Source organism: Mustelus asterias, chromosome 1 (assembly GCF_964213995.1).
Source record: "Mustelus asterias chromosome 1, sMusAst1.hap1.1, whole genome shotgun sequence".
NCBI lineage: Eukaryota > Metazoa > Chordata > Chondrichthyes > Carcharhiniformes > Triakidae > Mustelus > Mustelus asterias.
Window position 1 is genome coordinate 4028281 of NC_135801.1, and position 21584 is coordinate 4049864.

The 21584-nt window shown below is 47.5% G+C and overlaps 1 protein-coding gene across 4 annotated transcripts in view; it reads left to right on the forward strand.

Moving 5' to 3' along the window:
* The window catches only part of LOC144488359 (electrogenic sodium bicarbonate cotransporter 1-like), a 189531-nt gene that overhangs the window by 123548 nt on the left and 44399 nt on the right, over window positions 1–21584 (forward strand). For all 4 annotated transcript variants that reach the window (XM_078206518.1, XM_078206638.1, XM_078206450.1 and 1 more), the window contains exons 15-16: window positions 11310–11392; window positions 21340–21525. In XM_078206518.1, the coding sequence (XP_078062644.1) occupies window positions 11310–11392; window positions 21340–21525 (269 nt within the window). The remainder of the gene's footprint in view (window positions 1–11309; window positions 11393–21339; window positions 21526–21584) is intronic.

The following is a 21584-nucleotide window of genomic DNA, read 5'->3' on the forward strand; positions in this document are numbered from 1 at the left end:
CAACGGGGAGGGGCCAGGCGATCCATGAAACCGCGGGCCTCGAATTAAAATCAACATAAGATCATCAGCAGGAAGGCAAAGGGAAAAGTGGAGGGAATTGACTGTCTGAGCAGATTACCGGTACACAGAATGCCAGACCAGCAGGGAGGATAGCGAATCTATAATAACTTTTGACAAAGAAAGGGTGAAATAATTGACACAAATATAGGTATAAATCTGGAGTACGCAGTTTGAAAAGGCGATTGGAGTAGCTTCAATAGTCACTTTCCACAAGGGAATGAGGCGCATACTTGAAAAACCCATTCAAACAAACAAAATTCTTACAGGGAAAATGCTGGAAAATCTGGATGACCCTTCGTCAGACTTTCTGACAAAGGGTCATCTAGACTCAAAATTATGGCTCTATTCTCTCTCCACAGATGCTGCCAGACCTGCTGAGATTTTCCAGCATTTTCTGCTTTTGTTTGAGATTCCAGCATCCGCAGTAATTTGCTTTTAAAATTCTGAAGGGGTTTGACAGGGCGGATGCTGAGAGATTGTTCCTATTGGTTGGAGTCTAAAGCACAGTCTCAGGATAAGGGGCCGATCGTTTAGGACTGGGATGAGGAGAAAATTTTTCACTCAAAGGATTGTGAATCTTTGTGAATCTTTGGAATTGTCTAACCCCGGGGGGTTTTGGGTGCTCCACTGCTGTGGGTGTATCTACACCTCAGGGAGTGCAGCGGTTGAAGATGGCAGCTCACCACCTTCTCAACACCTGCGGGAAGCAAAGGCATCAGCATCTCAGAGACGGCCCAGCTTTTGCATGGAGTTCAGGTGTCTTATTGGAACCTTCTGCGGTTGTGAAAGGCGATATAGCAATGCAAGTCTTTCTTCCTTTTTAACCTAGTTCATGAGGTAAGTGGGTGAGGAACCGTCCATGTTACAAAGCTCCGAGTCCAGGCAGGACAAAGAAGAGAATGACAGGTTTAAGCATAAAAGTGAACTGGGCTTGGAAAGCCTTATTGCTGAGGCCTGAAGCTCCTGTTAAATATCTGCCTGAGTTCAGTCAGTTCACCAGCTGATCCCGGGGTGCTGACAGCTATCCCCACATCCAAACAAAGATATCTCTTCAAACAGAGAAAAGAATGAAACCTCCATCCTTTCTTCTGATGTCCTTTGATCATCAGCAAGTCTCCAAGAATGCACATTCTTCAAATAGATCTGCAGGTAAGTGAGATCCATCAATTCTTCAAAAAGACCAAAACCGCTCTGCTCAGCTGGTTGGACACTTGCCTCTCCTTAGCTTAGTTTCAGTTTATTTATTAGTGTCACAAGTAGGCTTACATTAACACTGCAATGAAGTTACTGTGAAAATCCCCGAGTCGCCACACTCCGGCGCCTGTTCGGGTTACACTGAGGGAGAATTCAGCACGGCCAATGGACCCTAACCAGCACGTCTTCCGGACTGTGGGAGCACCCGGAGAAAACTCACGGAGACTTGGGGAGAATGTGCAGACTCCGCACAGTGACCCAAGTCTGGAATCGAACCCGGCTCCCCGGCGCTGTGAGGCAGCAGTGCCAACCACTGTGCCACCGTGCCCCCGGGAATCGAACCCGGCTCCCCGGCGCTGTGAGGCAGCAGCGCTAACCCACTGTGCCACCGTGCCCCCGGGAATCGAACCCGGCTCCCCGGCGCTGTGAGGCAGCAGTGCCAACCACTGTGCCACCGTGCCCCCGGGAATCGAACCCGGCTCCCCGGCGCTGTGAGGCAGCAGCGCTAACCCACTGTGCCACCGTGCCCCCGGGAATGGAACCTGGGTCCCTGGCGCTGTGAGGCAGCAGCGCTAACCCACTGTGCCACCGTGCCCCCGGGAATCGAACCCGGCTCCCCGGCGCTGTGAGGCAGCAGTGCTAACCACTGTGCCACCGTGCTGCCCAGTAATGTTGGCAAATTACAAAAGCTGTGGTAAATGTAATTGAGGTTCAGTGAGCAGTGAAAAAAGAGTTACAACCAGAGAGAACAAAGTCTGCTGTGTATCTCAGTGCTTTCAGAACAACAACCTTTCTGATGGTGGGTGTACAGCGCTCAGTGTATTGTACCACATGTCCCAGTGTGACCCCTGTGACTGTATTGAGCGAGGGGACCTTGACAAGTGACACACAAGCTGGTTTCTGCTCTGGCTCCCTTGCACATTAGCTGATCAGAAAATTACAAAGTATTTATAGTACAGGAACAGGCCATTCAGCCCAACTGGTCCTTGCTAGGGCCAATGCTCCACATGAGGCTCCTCCCACCCCGATCACCATCTCCTTCTATTCCTTTCACCCTCATGTGAGTATCCAGCTTCCCTTTAAATTTATCAACCGCGACCTGTGGGAGCGAGTCCCACATTCTTCCCATTCCTTGTGGGAGTGAATCCCACATTCTCCCCATTCCCTGTGGGACCGAGTCCCACATTCTCCCCACTCCCTGTGGGAGCAAGTCCCACGTTCTCCCCACTCCCCGTGGGAGCGAGTCCCACATTCTCCCCACTCCCTGTGGGAGCGAGTCCCACATTCTCCCCAGTCCCTGTGGGAGCGAGTCCCACATTCTCCCTCACTCCCCGTGGGAGCGAGTCCCACATTTTCCCCACTCCCCGTGGGAGCGAGTCCCACATTCTCCCCACTCCCCGTGGGAGCGAGTCCCACATTCTCCCCACTCCCTGTGGGAGCGAGTCCCACATTCTCCCCACTCCGCGTGGGAGCGAGTCCCACATTCTCCCCACTCCCCGTGGGAGCGAGTCCCACATTCTCCCCACTCCCTGTGGGAGCGAGTCCCACATTCTCCCCACTCCGCGTGGGAGCGAGTCCCACATTCTCCCCGCTCCCTGTGGAAGCGAGTCCCACATTCTCCCCGCTCCCTGTGGAAGCGAGTCCCACATTCTCCCCACTCCCTGTGGGAGTGAGTCCCACATTCTCCCCACTCCCTGTGGGAGCGAGTTCCACATTCTCCCCGCTCCCCGTGGGAGCGAGTCCCACATTCTCCCCACTCCGCGTGGGAGCGAGTTCCACATCCTCCCCACTCCCTGTGGGAGCGAGTCCCACATTCTCCCCATTCCGCGTGGGAGCGAGTCCCACATTCTCCCCGCTCCCTGTGGAAGCGAGTCCCACATTCTCCCCACTCCCTGTGGGAGTGAGTCCCACATTCTCCCCACTCCCCGTGGGAGCGAGTCCCACATTCTCCCCACTCCCTGGGTCAAGGAGTTTCTCCTGAATTCTCTATTGGATTTATTCATGACTGTCTGATATTTGTACCTTATATCTTATAGCACAAAAGGCTGACATTCCAGTGCAGTACTGTGGGAATGTGGCACTGTTGTAGGAGCGTCTTTTGGATGAGATGTTAAACTGAGGCCACATCTGACTGCTCGGTTGGGTGTGAAAGATCACACAATATTATTTTGGAGAAGGGGAGTTCTCCCCGGAGTCCTGGACAATATTTATTCCTGAAAAAAGATTAGCTAGGGTAAATGCATGGGGTCACGGGAATGGGCCTGGGTGGGATTGTGGTCGGTGCAGACTTGATGGGCTGAATGGCCTCCTTCTGCAGTGTAGGGGTTCTATGATCTAACTGAATGGGGGAACAGGCTCGAGGGGTTAAATCATTGACCCTTGTTCCAATGTCCCTGACAATAAAAATAAAAAACCTTGCTGCAAATGTGAAACGGCAAGATTAAAAGCTGAAAATATATCTATTAGTGTGTGAGAGAGAAGTGGTCACTGACTGACCAACCGTCTGCCCTCTGCTCAAATGCACTTTGATCGGATGTGTGTTTCAAACTTGTTCTTGATTTGGAGAATAGTCTGAGCAGCTTCTGTACTAGACCCTGAATGGTATGAAGTCATTGCCACTCCTTAACCTTCCATGCAGAGTGTGACTGCAGAAGGTTGCCTCAAATTCTTTTTAATCATTGACTTAATTATACAGCAGTTCTGTCGACTCCCCACAGTAAAGATAATTACGGGATGTGTTCTTTATCGGTGAACTTCTCCATGTTCAGTTGCACGACCCAGATCCTGGTCCCAAAGTACAGACGGTTAATCCCTGAGCCCATTAACACCCTCCTCTCAGACACACAGGAGCCATTTGACATTGTCGGAGGACACCAGGGATAAAGTTATACTGTTGTGGGTCCCACAGACTGTTCTGTGCCTCTTTTGTAACAAATCCTGGGATGTAAGTGCCGCTGGTAAGGCCAGCATTTGTTGCCCATCTCCAATCAGTGGAGCAGTTGAAGGAATTGTCCCACTGCCACTTTCTCAAGGGCAATTCAGGAGGGGCAGCCAAATGTTGATCTGAAGCGATGCCCACATCCTGTGAGAGAATCTATGTGACATGGAGATTTTCCTGTAACAACTTTAATCAGGCAATTGAGGTGGGCTTGTTAGAAGATGAACTCCCTGATGAAGGGTCCCTAAGTTAAGTTGATTTTGTTTATTTGGTTAAACACAAAAGATATCCCTGATCAAGGGCCAAATTGATGGGCTAATCAGGGATCCTCTTGCTTTGTAATTAACCAGGTGTGTCAGCCAGTTCCTCTGGAACTCCGAGTGCAGATTGCTAACTGAAAGTATTCGGTATGTGTTGTTAGACTTGTAAGTAAAGGGATTGTGGTGGAGGGACTCCGGCCTCCGAGGAGTTATTACAGTTCCGAAGTAACATATACGCAATGCAGCAAATGCCAGCTGCCAACCAATCCCAAACAAAGAACAAAGAGAACAAAGAAAATTACAGCACAGGAACAGGCCCTTCGGCCCTCCAAGCCTGCACCGACCATGCTGCCTGACTGAACTAAAACCCCCTACCCTTCCGGGGACCATATCCCTCCATTCCCATCCTATTCATGTATTTGTCAAGATTCCCCTTAAAAGTCACTATCGTATCTGCTTCCACTACCTCCCCCGGCAACAGGTTCCAGGCATCCTCTACCCTCTGTGTAAAAAATCTGCCTCGTACATCTCCTTTAAACCTTGCCCCTCGCACCTTAAACCTATGCCCCCTAGTAATTGACTTTTCCACCTTGGGAAAAAGCTTCTGACTATCCACTCTGTCCATGCCCCTCATAATCTTGTAGACTTCTATCAGGTCTCCCCTCAACCTCCGTCGCTCCAGTGAGAACAAACCAAGTTTCTCCAACCTCTCCTCATAGCTGATGCCCTCCATACCAGGCAACATCCTGGTAAATCTTTTCTGTACCCTCTCCAAAGCCTCTACATCCTTCTGGTAGTGTGGCGACCAGAATTGAACACTATATTCCAAGTGCGGCCTAACTAAGGTTCTATAAAGTTACAATTTTTAAACTCAGTGCCCCAGCTGATGAAGGCAAGCATGCCGTATGCCTTCTTGACTACCTTCTCCACCTGCGTTGCCACTTGCAGTGACCTGTATACCTGTACACCCAGATCCCTCTGCCTATCAATACTCTTAAGAGTTCTGCCATTTACTGTATATTTCCTATCTGTATTAGACCTTCCAAAAAGGAATTATCTCACATTTGTCCGGATTAAATTCCACCTGCCACCTCTCTGCCCAAGTCTCCAACCGATCTATATCCTGCTGTATCCTCTGATGGTCCTCATCACTATCCTCATCGCTAAACATGAGAGTTTAATTAACATCTCTTCATGTTTTATGGCATTACCATCAGTAAATGCCCACCATCAACATCCTGGGGGTCACCATTGACCAGAAACTGAACTGGGCTTGCCATATAAATACTGTGGCTACAACAGCAGGTCAAAGGCTGGGAATCCTGCAGTGAGTAACTCACCTCCTGCCTCCCCAAAGCCTGTCCGCTATCTACAAGAATATCTCCAATTGCCTGGATGAGTGCAGCTCCAACAACACTCAAGAAGCTCAACGCCATCCAAGGCAAACCTCTCCACTTGTTTGGCATCCCATCCACCACTTTAAGTATTCAAACCCTCCACCACTGATGCACAGCGGCAGCCGTGTATACCATCTACAAATGAACTGCATAACTCGCAAAACATTCCTTGAACAGCACTTTCCAAACCTGTTCCCTTTGTAACGTTACCATCTAGAAGGACAAGGGCAGCAGATACTTGGGGACACCACCACCTGCAAGTTCCCCTCCAAGCCACTCTCCATCCTAACTTGGAAATATATCTCTGTTCCCTCATTATCACTGGGTCAAAATCCTGGAACTCCCTCCCTCACAGCACTGTGGGTGTATCTACACCACAGAGACTGCAGCAGTTCAAGAAGGCAGCTCACCACCACCTTCTCAAAGGCAATCAGGATGTGTAATAAATCCTAGCTTTACCAGTAATGCCCACATCCCATGAATGAATAAGAAACCCTGCAGTTAGGATGGTGTGTGATTCGTAGAGGACCTTCGATGTGGTGGTGTTCTCATGTACCTGCGACCCTTGACCTTACTGGACTGTCGAGATTGCAGGTTTGGGAAATGCTGTGGATATGAAGAGGCCGGATAAGCAACAGTCGCAATGTTCCACAGAAACTATTCCTTCAAAAAAGGGGATGTGTTCTTGGATCAGAGTGGATATTGGATAAGGATGGGGAGGGGGGATATTGGATAAGGATGGGGAGGGGGATATTGGATGAGGGTGGGGAGGGGGGTTATTGGATGAGGGTGGGGAGGGGGAGGGGGTTTATTGGATGACGGTGGGGAAGGGAGTATTGGATGACCGTGGGGAAGGGATTATTGGATGAAGGTGGGGAGGGGGAGTGGGTTTATTGGATGAGGGTGGGGAGGGGGAGGGGGTTTATTGGATGACGGTGGGGAGGGGGAAGGGGTTTATTGGATGACGGTGGGGAAGGGGAGGGGGATATTGGATGGGGGTGGGGAGGGGGAGTGGGTTTATTGGATGAGGGTGGGGAGGGGGAGGGGGTTTATTGGATGATGGTGGGGAGGGGGAAGGGGTTTATTGGATGACGGTGGGGAAGGGGAGGGGGATATTGGATGGGGGTGGGGAGGGGGTTTATTGGATGATGGTGGGGAAGGGATTATTGGATGATGGTGGGGAGGGGTTTATTGGATGAGGGTGGGGAGGGGGAGGGGGTTTATTGGATGAGGGTGGGGAGGGGGAGGGGGTTTATTGGATGATGGTGGGGAAGGGGAGGGGTTTATTGGATGAGGATGGGGAGGGGGGAGTGGATTATTGGATGAAGGTGGGGAGGGGGAGGGGGTTTATTGGATGAGGATGGGGAGGGCGTTACATTTATGGAGGGAGGGAGAGAACAAAAGGAAGTGAAACTACCTCCTTCAGTGCAACCCGTGTGGAAGCCTCGCAGCTAAAAATTAAACTGTGTTCCTCACCAATGAACCACGGCTGGGTGCAGTGACCTGTGCGATTTGCTTTGTAATATTATCTGGAATTTGTACTTTGGAGGAGCTATTGTTTTTGATTTGACAGTGCAGGTCCTGTGGGTTGTCAGCACTGAGTCGCTCGGTTTACACAGAGAAATCATGTCCCGTGTAATGTTTCTGCTTTTATATTGATTTCGCTTTCTCAACATTGCGAGGCCTGAATGAGTCAGTTTCCAACACGGCATGTGCAGATTCCTAGCAAAGAACGCAACTCACTGAGTAGCTTAGACACGTTACCACATCCGCCCAGACTGCCTGACTGCAATGTAACACCGCCATCACATAGCATAGAATTATACAGAGCACAGGAGACCATTCATTTCCACTCTGTCTCTTGAAGAGAGTTGCAATTGGCCCCACGTTCCAGCTCCATTCCTGGACAAAATTCTCCTTTTCAAGTGTTTCTCCAATGACCTTTTTGAAAGTTATTTTTGAATCTGCTTCCACCGCCCTTTCAAGGCAACACCTTCCTGATCACAACAACTCAAAAATCCTCTGGTTCTGTTCCCAATTTCCTTAAATCTATATTTTGGTTCTGTTTTTTGTTCTTGGGACGTGAGCATCGCTGGCTGGGCCAGCATTTATTGCCCAACCCTGAGGGCATTGTTGTGGGTCTGGAGTCACATGTAGGCCCACCATGTGTGGGAGGGTGAGCCTTACTGAAATGTCATCGACCAAGTGGCATTTCAGCCACTTGAATCACTCAGTCACTCTGAATCTGTTGACAATACCATAGAACACTCGGAGCTGTATCCTGAACAATTTAACATCAGGAGGAGACAGCTTCGGGAAGGTGATGGTCTAGTGATATTATCGCTAGACTATTAATCGAGAAACTCAGCTAATGTTCTGGGGACCCGGGTTCGAATCCCGCCACAGCAGATGGTGTAACTTGAATTCAGTAAAATATATCTGGAATTAAGAATCTACTGATGACCATGAAACCATTGTCGATTGTCGGAAAAACCCATCTGGTTCACTAATGTCCTTTAGGGAAGGAAATCTGCTGTCCTTACCCGGTCTGGCCTACATGTGACTTCAGGACCACAGCAATGTGGTTGACTCTCAACTGCCCTCCTAGGGTAACTAGGGATGGGCAATAAACGCTGGCCCGGCCAGCGACGCCCATGTCCCACAAATGAATTTTTAAAAGGCTTCTTATTTGGAATTGCTCCAGTTTGTAAAAATAGGAGAGATTTCAAGTCCCATCTACAGAGATCAGTGAAACCAGGTGGACAACTACAAAAGATAGTTTAAAAGGCTAATGGAATGTTACCCTCCATATCAGGAGAGCTGGAATACAAAGGGATGCAAGTTATGTTACAAATTTCTATGTAGTATCTCATGACGTGGTGGCAATAAAATGCCGTGTGTCAGTGTAACCCCGAGATTCCAGATAAATGGCAGAGGTTTTCCATCTAACATAGCTATGGTGACCCTTTAGTGCTGCAACATTTCTGTGGTGACTTCCCCTCCAGGATTCCAATAACTTTTATCAGGCGCTTGAATCTCACGAACAACCTTTAGTTTAATGCCGGCTTTTTGGAAAGGGGAGTGCCACAAGCCGCAGATGGGGTCATGGGTTGTTAAAAATGAGTCGATGGGTAAATTATTGCTGCGCTATGAACTGATTCTGCCCAAAATAAAACGCGGGATGTTCTGTGATCCTGGCCAAAAAAATGCACGATGTTTTCTGATCTTGTTCAAATAAAACGCAGGATGTTCCAAAAAACACAGGATGTTCTGTGATCCTGTCCAAAAAAACGCAGGATGTTCTATTTATAGCGCATATTTTGTAGAAGGCGTTATGACAATGAGAATCTCTCGGACGCTGACATAGCCAGCATGAGGACTTTTGATGTGGAGGAAAAGTTTAGTATTGTCTGATACAATTCACGTTATGTGCTCATTATGAAAGAATTGGGCTAAGAATTAGGAAAGAGATGCATTTTTAAATAGACAGTAAATTCTGTTTAGATTACAACTGTAACAGCAGCACCTTAACTTGTCTGCTCCCTGCCTGAATCGCACATATCCTGCCGTGAAGGCAGGCTATAGCTTCAGAGTTTGACAAGTATCTCACAATCCAACCCGCTATTTACCCCCCTGTGCATAAAAATTCTTGAATCAATTTCAAAATGAGACGACTTCTGAAAACCATTGAGACACTCAGGGGGAATTAGCAGGGTAAATATGGGGGGTTACGGGGAAAAGGGTGGGATTGTGGTCAGTGCAGACTCGATGGGCCGAATGGCCTCCTTCTGCACTTGTCGGGATTCTGTGATATTTTATGTATGTGTGTGAGAAAGGATAATCGACACATTAACCACAAACTTCAATAGATGCAGCAAAATGTAGTTATTGATGTGATGGATCCTACCTAGCAGGGCGGTTTATTGATGGGATGGTAACTGATCGAGATTACTGGCGGCTACCCTATCACGTTTCCACCGAAAAGCAGTATGTTGGACTGGTGAACTCCGCATTCCAAAGGTGCATCTTAAACAAGAAATATGTCACAGATAAGCAGCGGCAGTTTTCATAAAAGCAAATTACTGCGGATGCTGGAATCTGAAACCAAAAGAGAAAATGCTAGAAAATCTCAGCAGGTCTGGCAGCATCTGTAAGGAGAGAAAAGAGCTGACGTTTCGAGTCCAGATGACCCTTTGTCAAAGCTAAAAGGCAGAGAAAGTGGGAGATATTTATACTGCAGGGGGAGGGAATGAAAGATGAGTCATAGCCACAGAAACCAGGGGAAAGGGCTGCTAATGCCAGTCCATAGAGAGAATAAAGGGTGTGTGAATGGCCAAATGGCAGAGAAGCTAAAATGAGAGGGCCAGCTGTGACAGATGAAGGCGCCACACTCTGGCACCTGTTCAGGTCAATGCTCCTAACCAGCATGTCTTTCAGAATGTGGGATGAAACCGGAGCACCCGGAGGAAACCCACGCAGACACGGGGAGAACGTGCAAACTCCACACAGACAATGACCCAAGCTGGGAATTGAACCTGGGTCCCTGTGAGGCAGCAGTGCTAACCACTGTGCTACCGTGCTTAGGCCTGGGTGGGATTGTTGTCGGCGCAGACTCGATGGGCCAAATGGCCTCCTTCTGCACTGTAGGGATTCTATGGATTCTATTCTATGATTCTATGTGACTCCAGACCTACAGCAATGTGGTTGGCCCTGAACTGTCCGCTGAAATGGCTGAGTGAGACACTCAGCTGTACCAAACTACTGCAGAAAAGTCAAATCCCATCTCTCGGCACTCAAGGTGCAATGGGGGAAGGCCATTGTCTGAGGCCTTTCAGCCACAGTAGACCGAATGGGCCAATAACTGGGAAAACCCCTCGGACTGAGTGTATAATTCCTAACTGTGCGTAACTCTACTAAAGCAATGCAGAGTGCAACATGATCAATGTACATAGTTTTGTAAAGAACTTTGGACTTACATGTAGCGTTATATGAACATAATAAGTACCTTATATGAAATATATGTAGGGGACGATCTTGCCGCCTGTTCACGCCCCACTGCAGCGAGGATGGAGAATTTGGGGCCCATCCAAATCTCTGTTCACTGCAGCGGGACAGGAAAATCCCGTTGGTGTGAACGGCCGTAAGATTCCGCCCGTAATGTTGTCAAACTGAAATCAGCGTGAACCTGAGGAGTAAATGTAACTATCGTCGAACTTTCCTGTTTTAATAATTTAAACGTTTTGCAATGTTTAAGATTTTTAATGAATAAAGTATATCTTTCGGAAACAAAATCTCATAGGACTCTGCAAACCATATCCTCACTTTCAATAATGGCTCATTAAAAGCAGTTATTTTTGTGATAAACCTCTTGCTGGAGCTATGTGCAGAATCTGAAGAGAATTTGGGAGGGGTGATGTTCTTTGTGTTCCTGACGCCTGACCCTCTCGTGCTATTTTGCAGGTGCTAATTCGAGTCTCCAGTGGAATGAGACTGAGTCAGAGGATTCAACAGTCCTGTGGCTGCACAACAACGGCACTCCGATGGTACGTGCTCATTTCTCACTCTGTAGAACATACCTGGTGGAAGAGAGAATGTCCAGGGTGCGTGGGGTCCTTAATTATGCTGGCTGCTTTGCCGTGGCAGCGGGAAGTGTAGACAGAGTCAATGGATGGGAGGCTGGTTTGCGTGATGGGTTGGGCTACATTCACGACGTTTTGTATTTCTTTGCGGTCTCGGGCAGAGCAGGAGCCAGACCAAGCTGTGATACATCCAGAAAGAATGCTTTCTATGGTGCATCTGTAAAAGTTGAACTCCAGTGAAAACAATCCTAACTTAGTCAATTAGCAATAACTTATCAATTGCAAACAAAAATAAAACAACGACGATAATGTATGACCCTTAACAAATATATCTAAGATGTTCCAATGAGAACCCATCCCATTGACAAAACCCTTGCAGCATAGCAAAAGTCTAATGCTCACGTGATACTGGAATTTGACTGGAGAATTGAAAACTCTCAGTCTTGTAACTTCTAGTCGTCCTCTTGACACACCCAGAACAGTTTGAAGTCAGAACAGTTTCCCAGAACCCCAGGTAGACTCTGGTCAAGCCACCAACAGCAGACTCTCTACTCCAGGAAGGATTTCAGCTAACTCACAGAATTTCCAAAAACCAGGGAGAGAGAGAAACACTTCTTTCCAGCTTGATGTCCCTTCTAAAAACTAAAACTTAAACTGCAGCAAAACAGAAAAAAAAAACCCTAAACTCCCAGGAAGGAAAGAGAATCTGTCCAGAACCCATCTCCTGACGATGCAGGGCCATGAAACTAATCCCAGAGTAAACATAAACAATCCCATTTAATTCACACAAGTAGCAATAAAAGGACTCCTTGGAGGCAGCCCAGCAACACTGACACCAGCTGAGGCTGTGAGGACATGGTTTTTAAAAAACATCTCTTAAAGGTACACTAACACCACACTGGGACTGGGTTTATAGCAGGCGATGAATCCACATGTAGACGCTGACAGAATCTGTTATTATTATTGTCCATTTGCTTCTCTCTGCCTCCTTTAAGACTCTCCTCAAAACCTACCTGTCTGACCAAGTGTTTGTGGTCACCTGTCCCCATATCTCCTCATGTGACTGGATGTCAAATTTTTGTTTGAAAATCATTCTTGGGAATTGCCTTGGGATATTTTCATAGGAATCATTCAGCCCAGGAGGCCATTTGGCCCAACATGCTTGTGACAGCCCCATTAGTTCTACTATTCTGCTCTGTCCCCATAGCCAGGCAATATTTCCCCCTTCCATGTTTATCCAATTCCTTTTTGAATGTTATTATTGAATCTGCTTCATCCGCCCTTTCAGGCAACGCCTTCCAGATCGCAGCATGGAGTCACAGAGGTTTACAGCATGGAAACAGGTCCTTCGGCCCAACTTCTCCATGTCCCCTTTTTATTTTAAACCCCTAAGCTAGTCCCAATTGCCTGCGTTTGGCCCATATCCCTCTATACCCATCTTACCCAAGCTGGGAACTGAACCCGGGTCCCTGGCGCCATGAGGCAGCAGTGCTAACCCACTGTGCCACCGTGCCGCCCTAATCTCTGAGACCTGGAACCTCAGCCTGACAAAGAGCCAGTGTTTGGAATCAAAGGGAGCGGTTTATAAACCTAGCGACGGTGAACCCTGTCCAAATGGACAAACACTTACTGAGAGATACCTTAGCAGTAATACAAGAGGCATTCGAAAAATCACAGACCCTCACGTATACAATTGAAAATATTGACCTAACCTGGGACACCTCGCCTCATCATTTAACCCTTTTAGCCCCTGGGTCGCTCTGGTGAAAGGACAATTCACTCCTGATCTGGATCTGGGACCCCCACCCCCCCCCCTGCCGCTATGACCGGGCCGAGGGTTCACTCTGAAAGTTTGCATCATTAGGTATTGTGTGGCTTTGTGAATGGGCTGGTGGATCCCATTCACAAATCAAATGAGGGCTTGTGGAAATGATAATTGTCGGCTTTTGACTGGGCTACATCTACACGCCCCGAATTAGATTGCGATCTCCCTACTCATATTGCTGCACAAATCATTACATTGCACAATGGAACCTTGTTTGTAAATGCTTAGCAATGAAGACCGGATAGCTGGTCCACAGAGTAAAAGATTCCATTTCATCGCAAGGGAGATCTTTCTGTCAATTAAAGTAATAATGATGGAGTATACTTTTGGAAAGCATGTAACACCTGCCCTGTTGAATCATTTAATGAAGAACTTAACAAGGCGTTATCAAGGGAGATATAAAATAAGTAGGATATTAAAGCATAACATTAGTCCAGTGAGTCAGCACTAATGACTTTCTCTATAGGACACTCCCCCTCCCCCTTAATATTCCTCCTTTTCAATAAGCTATCAGAGTTACTGATGAAAGAATCTATTGCTTCTCGCACTACTGACAGAGATTTACAGATCGTTTGACTCAGTGATGTGACTTGAACTGAGTCCAAATTGGAAAATATACCGACAGGACCGAGAATGACATTGGCATTAGCGTCAGGTGAATGTGCGTGTGGAGCACACAGCTGGGGTCCCTCAGAGAATCTGTATTTGACCATGGAATGGGGAGGGGAGGGAGGGGGGGGTGGTGGGGGAACCGGAAAAGGAGGACCCCTCAACTTCCTGTTCCAAATACTCAGGAGCGAGGTGGGAGCTGCCTCGTGTGTTGAGTGGAAGAGGGTAGCTTCCAGAGATTGTGTCCAGCTGGTGAGGTCACCTCCCTCATGACTGTTCGTGCCAGGAACTCTCGGAAAGAGACTCCACCATCGGCCTTATCCGACAGCCTGTAAGAATTCTTTCTGTTGACTTGGAGGGAGATGGGCTTGGTGCAGGGCTGTAGCACACTGGCCTGTTACCCCCCCCCTGAATAACCCCCTAGTCTGGTCTAGATAGGACAACGTGATCAGTGCAGGCATGGAGGGCCGAAGGGCCTGTTCCTGTGCTGTACTGTTCTTTGTGCTTTGAATCAGAACTTTGGACCACTTGGCAGTGTTGAGTTGAACTGAGGTCAGTGTGATAATTACAAGCTTGTGTTTAGTACCAGCGCATATAGAACAAAGAACACAGAACAATACAGTACAGGAACAGGCCCTTCAGCCCACCAAGTCTGTGCCAACACAGATGCTTCTCTAATCTAATATTTTCTTGCCCCGACATGGTCCATATCCCTCTATTCGCTGCCTATTTGTGTATCTATCCCGATGCCTCTTGAAGAAGATCGGTCAGATGACAGCCATAAATAAAAATGAGTATTTCTATCGCATCTTTGGGATGTCCCAAAGCACTTCACCGCCAATGATGGACTTTCTGAAGTGTATTCATTGTTGTAATGTAGGAAATGCAGCAACCAACTTGTGCACAGCAAGATCCCACAAGGACCAATGTGATAATGACCCTGATAATCTGCTTTCTTAGCTGTTGATTGAAGGAAACAAAATTGTCCCAGGACCCTAGAAGCACAGATCACAGAATTGGTACAGCCCTTTGGCCCATCGTGCCTGCGCTGACACTGGGAGCGGGGGGGCGGGGTGGGTGGGGTGGGGGGTGGTATTTGCCCTGCCGCTCTTTGACATAATGCTTATGGTGGCTGGAATTCTCCAGTCTCGTTCGCCCCGCCCCTGCGGCCAGCAAGAACGGAGAATTTGGCGCTCAGTCAAAACAACATTCACTGCACCGGGACTGGAGAATCCCAGCCACGGGTAAGGTTGGACAATTCCAGGTGTGGACGAGGTCAGAGAATTCCGGCTGGTATCTTTAATGGCCACCAGAGGAGGCAGATGGGATCTTTATTTAACATCTCATCCACAGAGCTCAGGGAAGATGACCTTGATAATCTGCTTTCTTAGCTGTTGATTGCAGGAAACAAAACTGTCCCAGGACCCTAGAAGCACAGATCACAGAATTGTCTAGTTTAGATAGGACAATATGATTGGCGCAGGCTTGGAGGGCCTGTAAGAGCGGGAAACATGGTGGCAGGGTGACCTCATCAGGCAGGAGGTGTCATTTTGCTTTCCTGATGCTGGGTTCCAATTTAGGGATGAACCTCACATTTATCTAAATTAAACTCCATCTGCCATTCATCAGCCCACTGGCCCAATTGATCAGGATCCTGTTGCAATCCTAGATAACCTTCTTCACTGTCCACTATGCCACCAATCTTAGTGTCATCTGCAAACTTACTAACCATGCCTCCCATATTCTCATCCAAATCATTAATATAAATGACAAATAACAGTGGGCCCAGCACTGATCCCTGAGGCACACCGCTGGTCACAGGCCTCCAGTTTGAAAAACAACCCTCTACAACCACCCTCTGGCTTCTGTCATCAAGCCAATTTTGTATCTATTTGGCTACCTCACCCTGGATCCCGTGAGATTTAATCTTATGCAACAACCTCCCATGCCGTACCTTGTCAAAGGCCTTGCTAAAATCCATGTAAACAACATCACAAGTTTCACAAATACAAGTCTCTGTATTGGGACATGAACTTTCTTACTTTGAGGTGAGTGCTATGCACTGCGCTACAGTTGATGCATTGTGACACTGATCCAGTGAGAATTGTTGTTGGATGTTGAGGTTAAAGTATGGTGTCAGTGTTTTTCAAGTAACAAGTCCATTAGATCTGACCCCAGAACATTTGTTGCTGTGATTTGACACGAAATGGAGAGCGTTTCCCAATTTTGTGTCACTAATTGGGGAGGTTTTCCACTCTGATGTTCCCATCACACCCCATGTAGAGCAGATTGAAGAACTGCCAACCTCTAATTAACGGATGGAAAATCACATTGGGAGTTGATGGCGGAATGTTCCTCCAGCAACTCTGAAAAAGAAATTCTTCCCTCAGCCGCACCAGCTGATTCACTATAAATAGGGAACTATGTAGAATTGTGAGAAGTTTGGAACGGCCCAGGGCGAGGCGCCAAGTTTGCCACCCAAAGCCACAAAATGAGATGTTAGGGCCAATCGGGAATGGCCACAATCCTGGAATTCCCTCCCCAACAGCACTGTGGGTGTACCTACACCACTTGGACTGCGACGGTTCAAGAAGGCAGCTCACCCACCACCTTCTCAAGGGGCAATTAGGGATGGGCAATAAATGCTGGCCCAGACAGTAACGCCCACATCCTGTAAATGAATTTAACAAAGGGCAGAATTGGGGGAATGAAGAAATTACAGAGGGTTGGGGAAGGTTACAGAGATCGTGTGGGACAATTTTGTGACAGGGACAGAAATAGTGAGATCCTTTACAATAAGTATTTCCTTTGTGGATCAATGGTTGATGACAGAAAGACTTTGAGTTGGCAGGAAGATGAAAGGCTTGGGGTGTCATTGTACAGGGGAGACTGAGGTACTCTCCAACATTGTATACAAAGGCCCTCATTGCCAGTGGGTAGTGCTTTGTACTGGAGCTCCCCACAGTTTCATTTCATTCCTGGTTTTCAGGTCTTCCACTCGGTTTAAAAGCTTTTCAAACCTGATAAACCTCACAGTTAAAGACAAAAGAATCTGTCTTCCATTTGCCTGGGAAAGCAAAGCTCGGGCAAACCAACATTCACTGAGGGGCTAACGGGGGAAGGAGGGGCAGATAAATTCTTGCGCTCTCATGCCTGCCAAAGAAGTGCTGAAGATAGATCCAGTGATATAGAGAAAGAAAAGTCACATCATTACAACATCTTTCACAACTGCTGGACATCCTAAAGCATTTTACAGTCAATGAAGTACTTTGCACGCTGTCGTAATGTCGGAAATATGGCAGCCAACTTCCTCTTAGTGCAGCAAACTTCAACAAACAGCAGTATAATCATGTTCAAATAATCTGTGTTTTTTTTTACTGAAAAGTTTGAGGGATAAACGTTCATAGAATCCCTACAGCTCAGAAAGAGGCCATTTGGTCCATCGAGTCTGCACCAACCACAATCCCACCCAGGCCCTATCCCCGTAACCCCACATATTTACTCGCTAATCCCCCTGACACTAACGGGGCAATTTAGCACGGCCAATCCACCTAACCCACACATCTTTGGACTGTGGGAGGAAACTGGAGCACCCGGAGGAAACCCACGCTGACACGGGGAGAATGTGCAAACTCCACACAGACAGTGACCCGAGGCTGGAATTGAACCCGGGTCCCTGGCGCTGTGCGGCTGCAGTGCTAACTATTGGAATGTAACCGGTGACAACTTTGGTCACATTACATCCAATGGGAACAAGATGTAAGGGTCAGCTGACCCAGCAAAACATGGAACCAATTACAGAGTGATGTAATAGTCAGCTGACCAGCGGATTCACTATAAATAAGGAACTATGTAGAATTGTGGGAAGTTTGGAGTGGCCCAGGGCGAGGCGCCAAGTTTGGAGTAATGATGTTTCTTTATTAATCCCTATCTTTGATTTATAAGTTGGAGTAAGCTTTGTTGTATTTTCATTAGCTGCATTTTGAAGAGTTTCTTCTGGAGAAACACTAACCACTGTGCAGAAGAGGCCATTCGGCCTCGAGATAAATGTTGGGTCAGGAATGTGAGGATGACTTCTTTTCTCCGAAATACCACTGTGGAATCTTTAGCGCCCACCTCCAATAGCAGACATGGCCCTGATATAACGTCTCATCTGAAAGAGGGCGCCTCCAGCAATGCAGCATTCCCTCAGTCCTGGCGCTGGAAGGTCAGCCCAGATTCCGGTGTTCAAATTTCAGAGTGGGACATGCACACGGAGTCTTGCACCTCAGCGGCAAGGGTGCTACCAACCAAGCCACAGCTCACACTGAACGCTGATTGCTTTAGCCAAGGTTCTCCTGAGAGGCCCCTCCCGCCAGTGAGGTTTTACAGTCTCGCCGAAGTCAATGGACCTTTGAACAGCTCGCTGAATCCCTCCCCCCACTCCCTCCCACCCCAACTCCCATTCCACACAGTGACAGGGCCGTAGAATTCTGCCCTGTGTTAGTTTTGATGATGCAGTGAAAGCGTTGTCCTGATACCAGTGTGTCTCACAGTGACCCGTCAAGCCAACAGCACTAAAGTAGGGACAGATGTCACTAATCAAGTGTATCCCTTAAAACGTGGCCTCACCAAAACTCAATTTTTAACAGTAAAACAACCAATACCAATGACCAATAATAGTAACCAAGGGCAGCATGGTGGTACAGTGGTTAGCATTGCTGCCTCACAGCTCCAGGGACCTGGGTTCGATTCCCGGCTTGGGTCACTGTCTGTGCAGAGTCTGCACATTCTCCCCGTGTCTGTGTGGGTTTCCTCCGGGTGCTCCGGTTTCCTCCCACAGTCTGAAAGATGTGCAGGTTACGTGCATTGACCATGCTAAGTTGCCCCTTAGTTTCCCAAGATGCATAGGGTGTAGGTGTAGCCATGGTTAATGTGTAGGGTTACAGGAACAGAGTAAGAAGTCTAACAACATCAGGTTAAAGTCCAACAGGTTTATTTGGTAGCAAAAGCCACTAGCTTTCGGAGCAGGCAAATAAACTTTAACTTTTTAAAACGTTACATTAATAGGGTGAGGTGAAGTGAGGTCGGAGGAGTTTTATACAAAGCACTAGCAAGAAGTGAACAAGTTGGACCAGTCGGTCTGTTTGTGTTGCTGTAAACTCAATGTAATTTTATGTAAAAGTCCGAGTCCAGATGGGTTGCACCCACACGTCGGGTGTTAAAGGATTTTAGGGAAGTGGGAGCACAGGCGCTAAATAAAACTTCTTTGGAAAAAGGAATCGTTCCCGAGGACTGGTTGATAGCTAATGTGATTTCTGTATACGAACAGGGAGATGGATCAAACTCGGGGAACTACAGCCCAGTCAGAGGAAAGATATTATAGAGAAAGGGGCGGCACGGTAGCACAGTGGTTAGCACTGCTGCTTCATAGCTCCAGGGACCTGGGTTCGATTCCCGGCTTGGGTCACTGTCTGTGTGGAGTTTGCACATTCTCCTCGTGTCTGCGTGGGTTTCCTCCGGGTGCTCCGGTTTCCTCCCACAGTCCAAAGATGTGCGGGTTAGGTTGATTGGCCAGGTGAAAAACAAAATTGCCCCTTAAGAGTCCTGAGATGCATAGGTTAGAGGGATTAGCGGGTAAAATATGTTGGGGTAGGGCTTGGGTGGGATTGTGGTCGGTGCAGACTCGATGGGCCGAATGGCTTCCTTCTGCACTGTAGGGTTTCTATGATTTCTATGAGAAACTGAAAATATAATAAAGAATTGTCAGCACAGATTGCATTCTTGGCCAGCCTTATTGAATTGCTTAAAGAACCATCAGAAAGGGTAGAAAAGAGTAACTTAGTAGATGTAATATATTTGGCGGCACAGTGATTAGCACTGCTGCCTCACAGCGCCAGGGACCTGGGTTCAATTCTGGCCTTAGGTCACTGTCTGTGTGGAGTTTGCACGTTCTCCCCATGTCTGCATGGGATTCCTTTGGGAGCTCCGGTTTCCTCCCACACTCCAAAGATGTTCAGGTATGTTGATTGACCATGCTAAATTAATATCAGGGGGACCAACAGTGTAAATATGCGGGGTTACGGGAATAGGGCCTGGGTGGGATTGTGGTCAGTGCAGCCTCGATGGGCTGAATAGCCTCCTTCTGCATTGTCGGGATTCTATAATTCTATGACTTCCAAAAAGCCTTTGATAAGGTAACGCGTCACAGACTTGTGTAGTGTCAGCGAATCTGGAGCCAGGGGACAAATGGTTACAAAACACTGGACAGATATGAGAGAAATGGAGCTACTCTGGTAAAGATGGGGAGGTGGTTTTCCAGAAGGATTGCCGCTTAGACATCTGATATTCACCATTTACAGAAACAATTTGGACTTGAGAATTGAAAGTACAGTTTGAACATTTACGGATGGCACACAAACTTGGAGGTGTGGTTATACAGAGAAAGAATACGACAAAATGCAAGAATGCATTAATAAAATTGCAGAGTGGGCTGGTAACTGGAAAAGAGCTCCAATATCGATAAATATGAGACAGCTCGTTACAGAAGAAGCAGGAAGCCACACACTGCCTTGATAGTGAGGATCGAAATGGGGCCAAGAAGCATTGGGGTTTAGGGGGTACAGATACATACATCGCTAAAAATAGCAAAGAAAGTCATAGAAATTCAAACAAAACACTGGCGTTCATTTCTAAAGGGATAGAATTGGAAAACAATGACTTTGTGTTCACCTTTGTGTGGAATTTTGGTGAGATCACACCTGGAGTATTCCGCATTTCACAAAGGCAGGAGAGACAGTAGCAGAATGGTAATATTACTGGACTAGCGATCCAGACACCCAGACTAATACTCTGCAGACATGGGTTCCAATCCCACCAGTTGGTGTATTTTAAATTCAGTGAATATATCATAGAATCAAAGAATCCCTACAGTGCAGAAGGGGCCATTTGGCCCATCGAGTCTGCATCAACTCTCTGACCAGACTACCTTACCCAGGCTCTTTCCCCCATCCTATCCCTGTAATCCCACACATTTCCCATGGCTAATCCCCCTAACCTACACATCTTGGGACACTAAGGGGCAATTTAGCGTGGCCAATCCACCTAACCTACACATCTTTGGAGTGTGGGAGGAAACTGGAGCATCCGGAGGAAACCCTCGCAGACACGGGGAGAACGTGCAGACTGGAATTGAAATATCTGGTTCTCTAATGTTCTTTAGTGCAGAAATCTGCCCACCTTACCTGGGCTGGCCTATGTGTGACTCCAAACCCATATCCACCGTGATGTGGTTGACTCTTAATTCTGAAGTACCTTGCAGGTCACTCAGTTCAAGGGCAATTAGGGACGGGAATGCCAGCCTTCTCATAAATGCCCAAATCCCATGAAAATAATAAATTAAGAAGAAAAGAACGAGAGAGGTGGGAAAAAGATGGTCACATGGCCCAGTAATGATGTAGATTCCAGACAAGTGACTGTGTTTCTCTTCTTTGCCCAGAACACAAGCATTGACTGGTCTTCATTGTCAAGGGAGGATTGCCTGAAGTATGGAGGTGACGTGGTTGGAGCGAGTTGTGATTTTGTCCCCGATGTCACCTTGATGTCGTTTATCCTTTTCCTTGGTACTTACACCTGCTCAATGGCTTTGAAGAATTTCAAGACCAGCCCATACTTCCCAACTACGGTAAGTCTCAAATATTCACACCTGATGTCATTCAATCAGTGACTATTTAACCTGCTGAA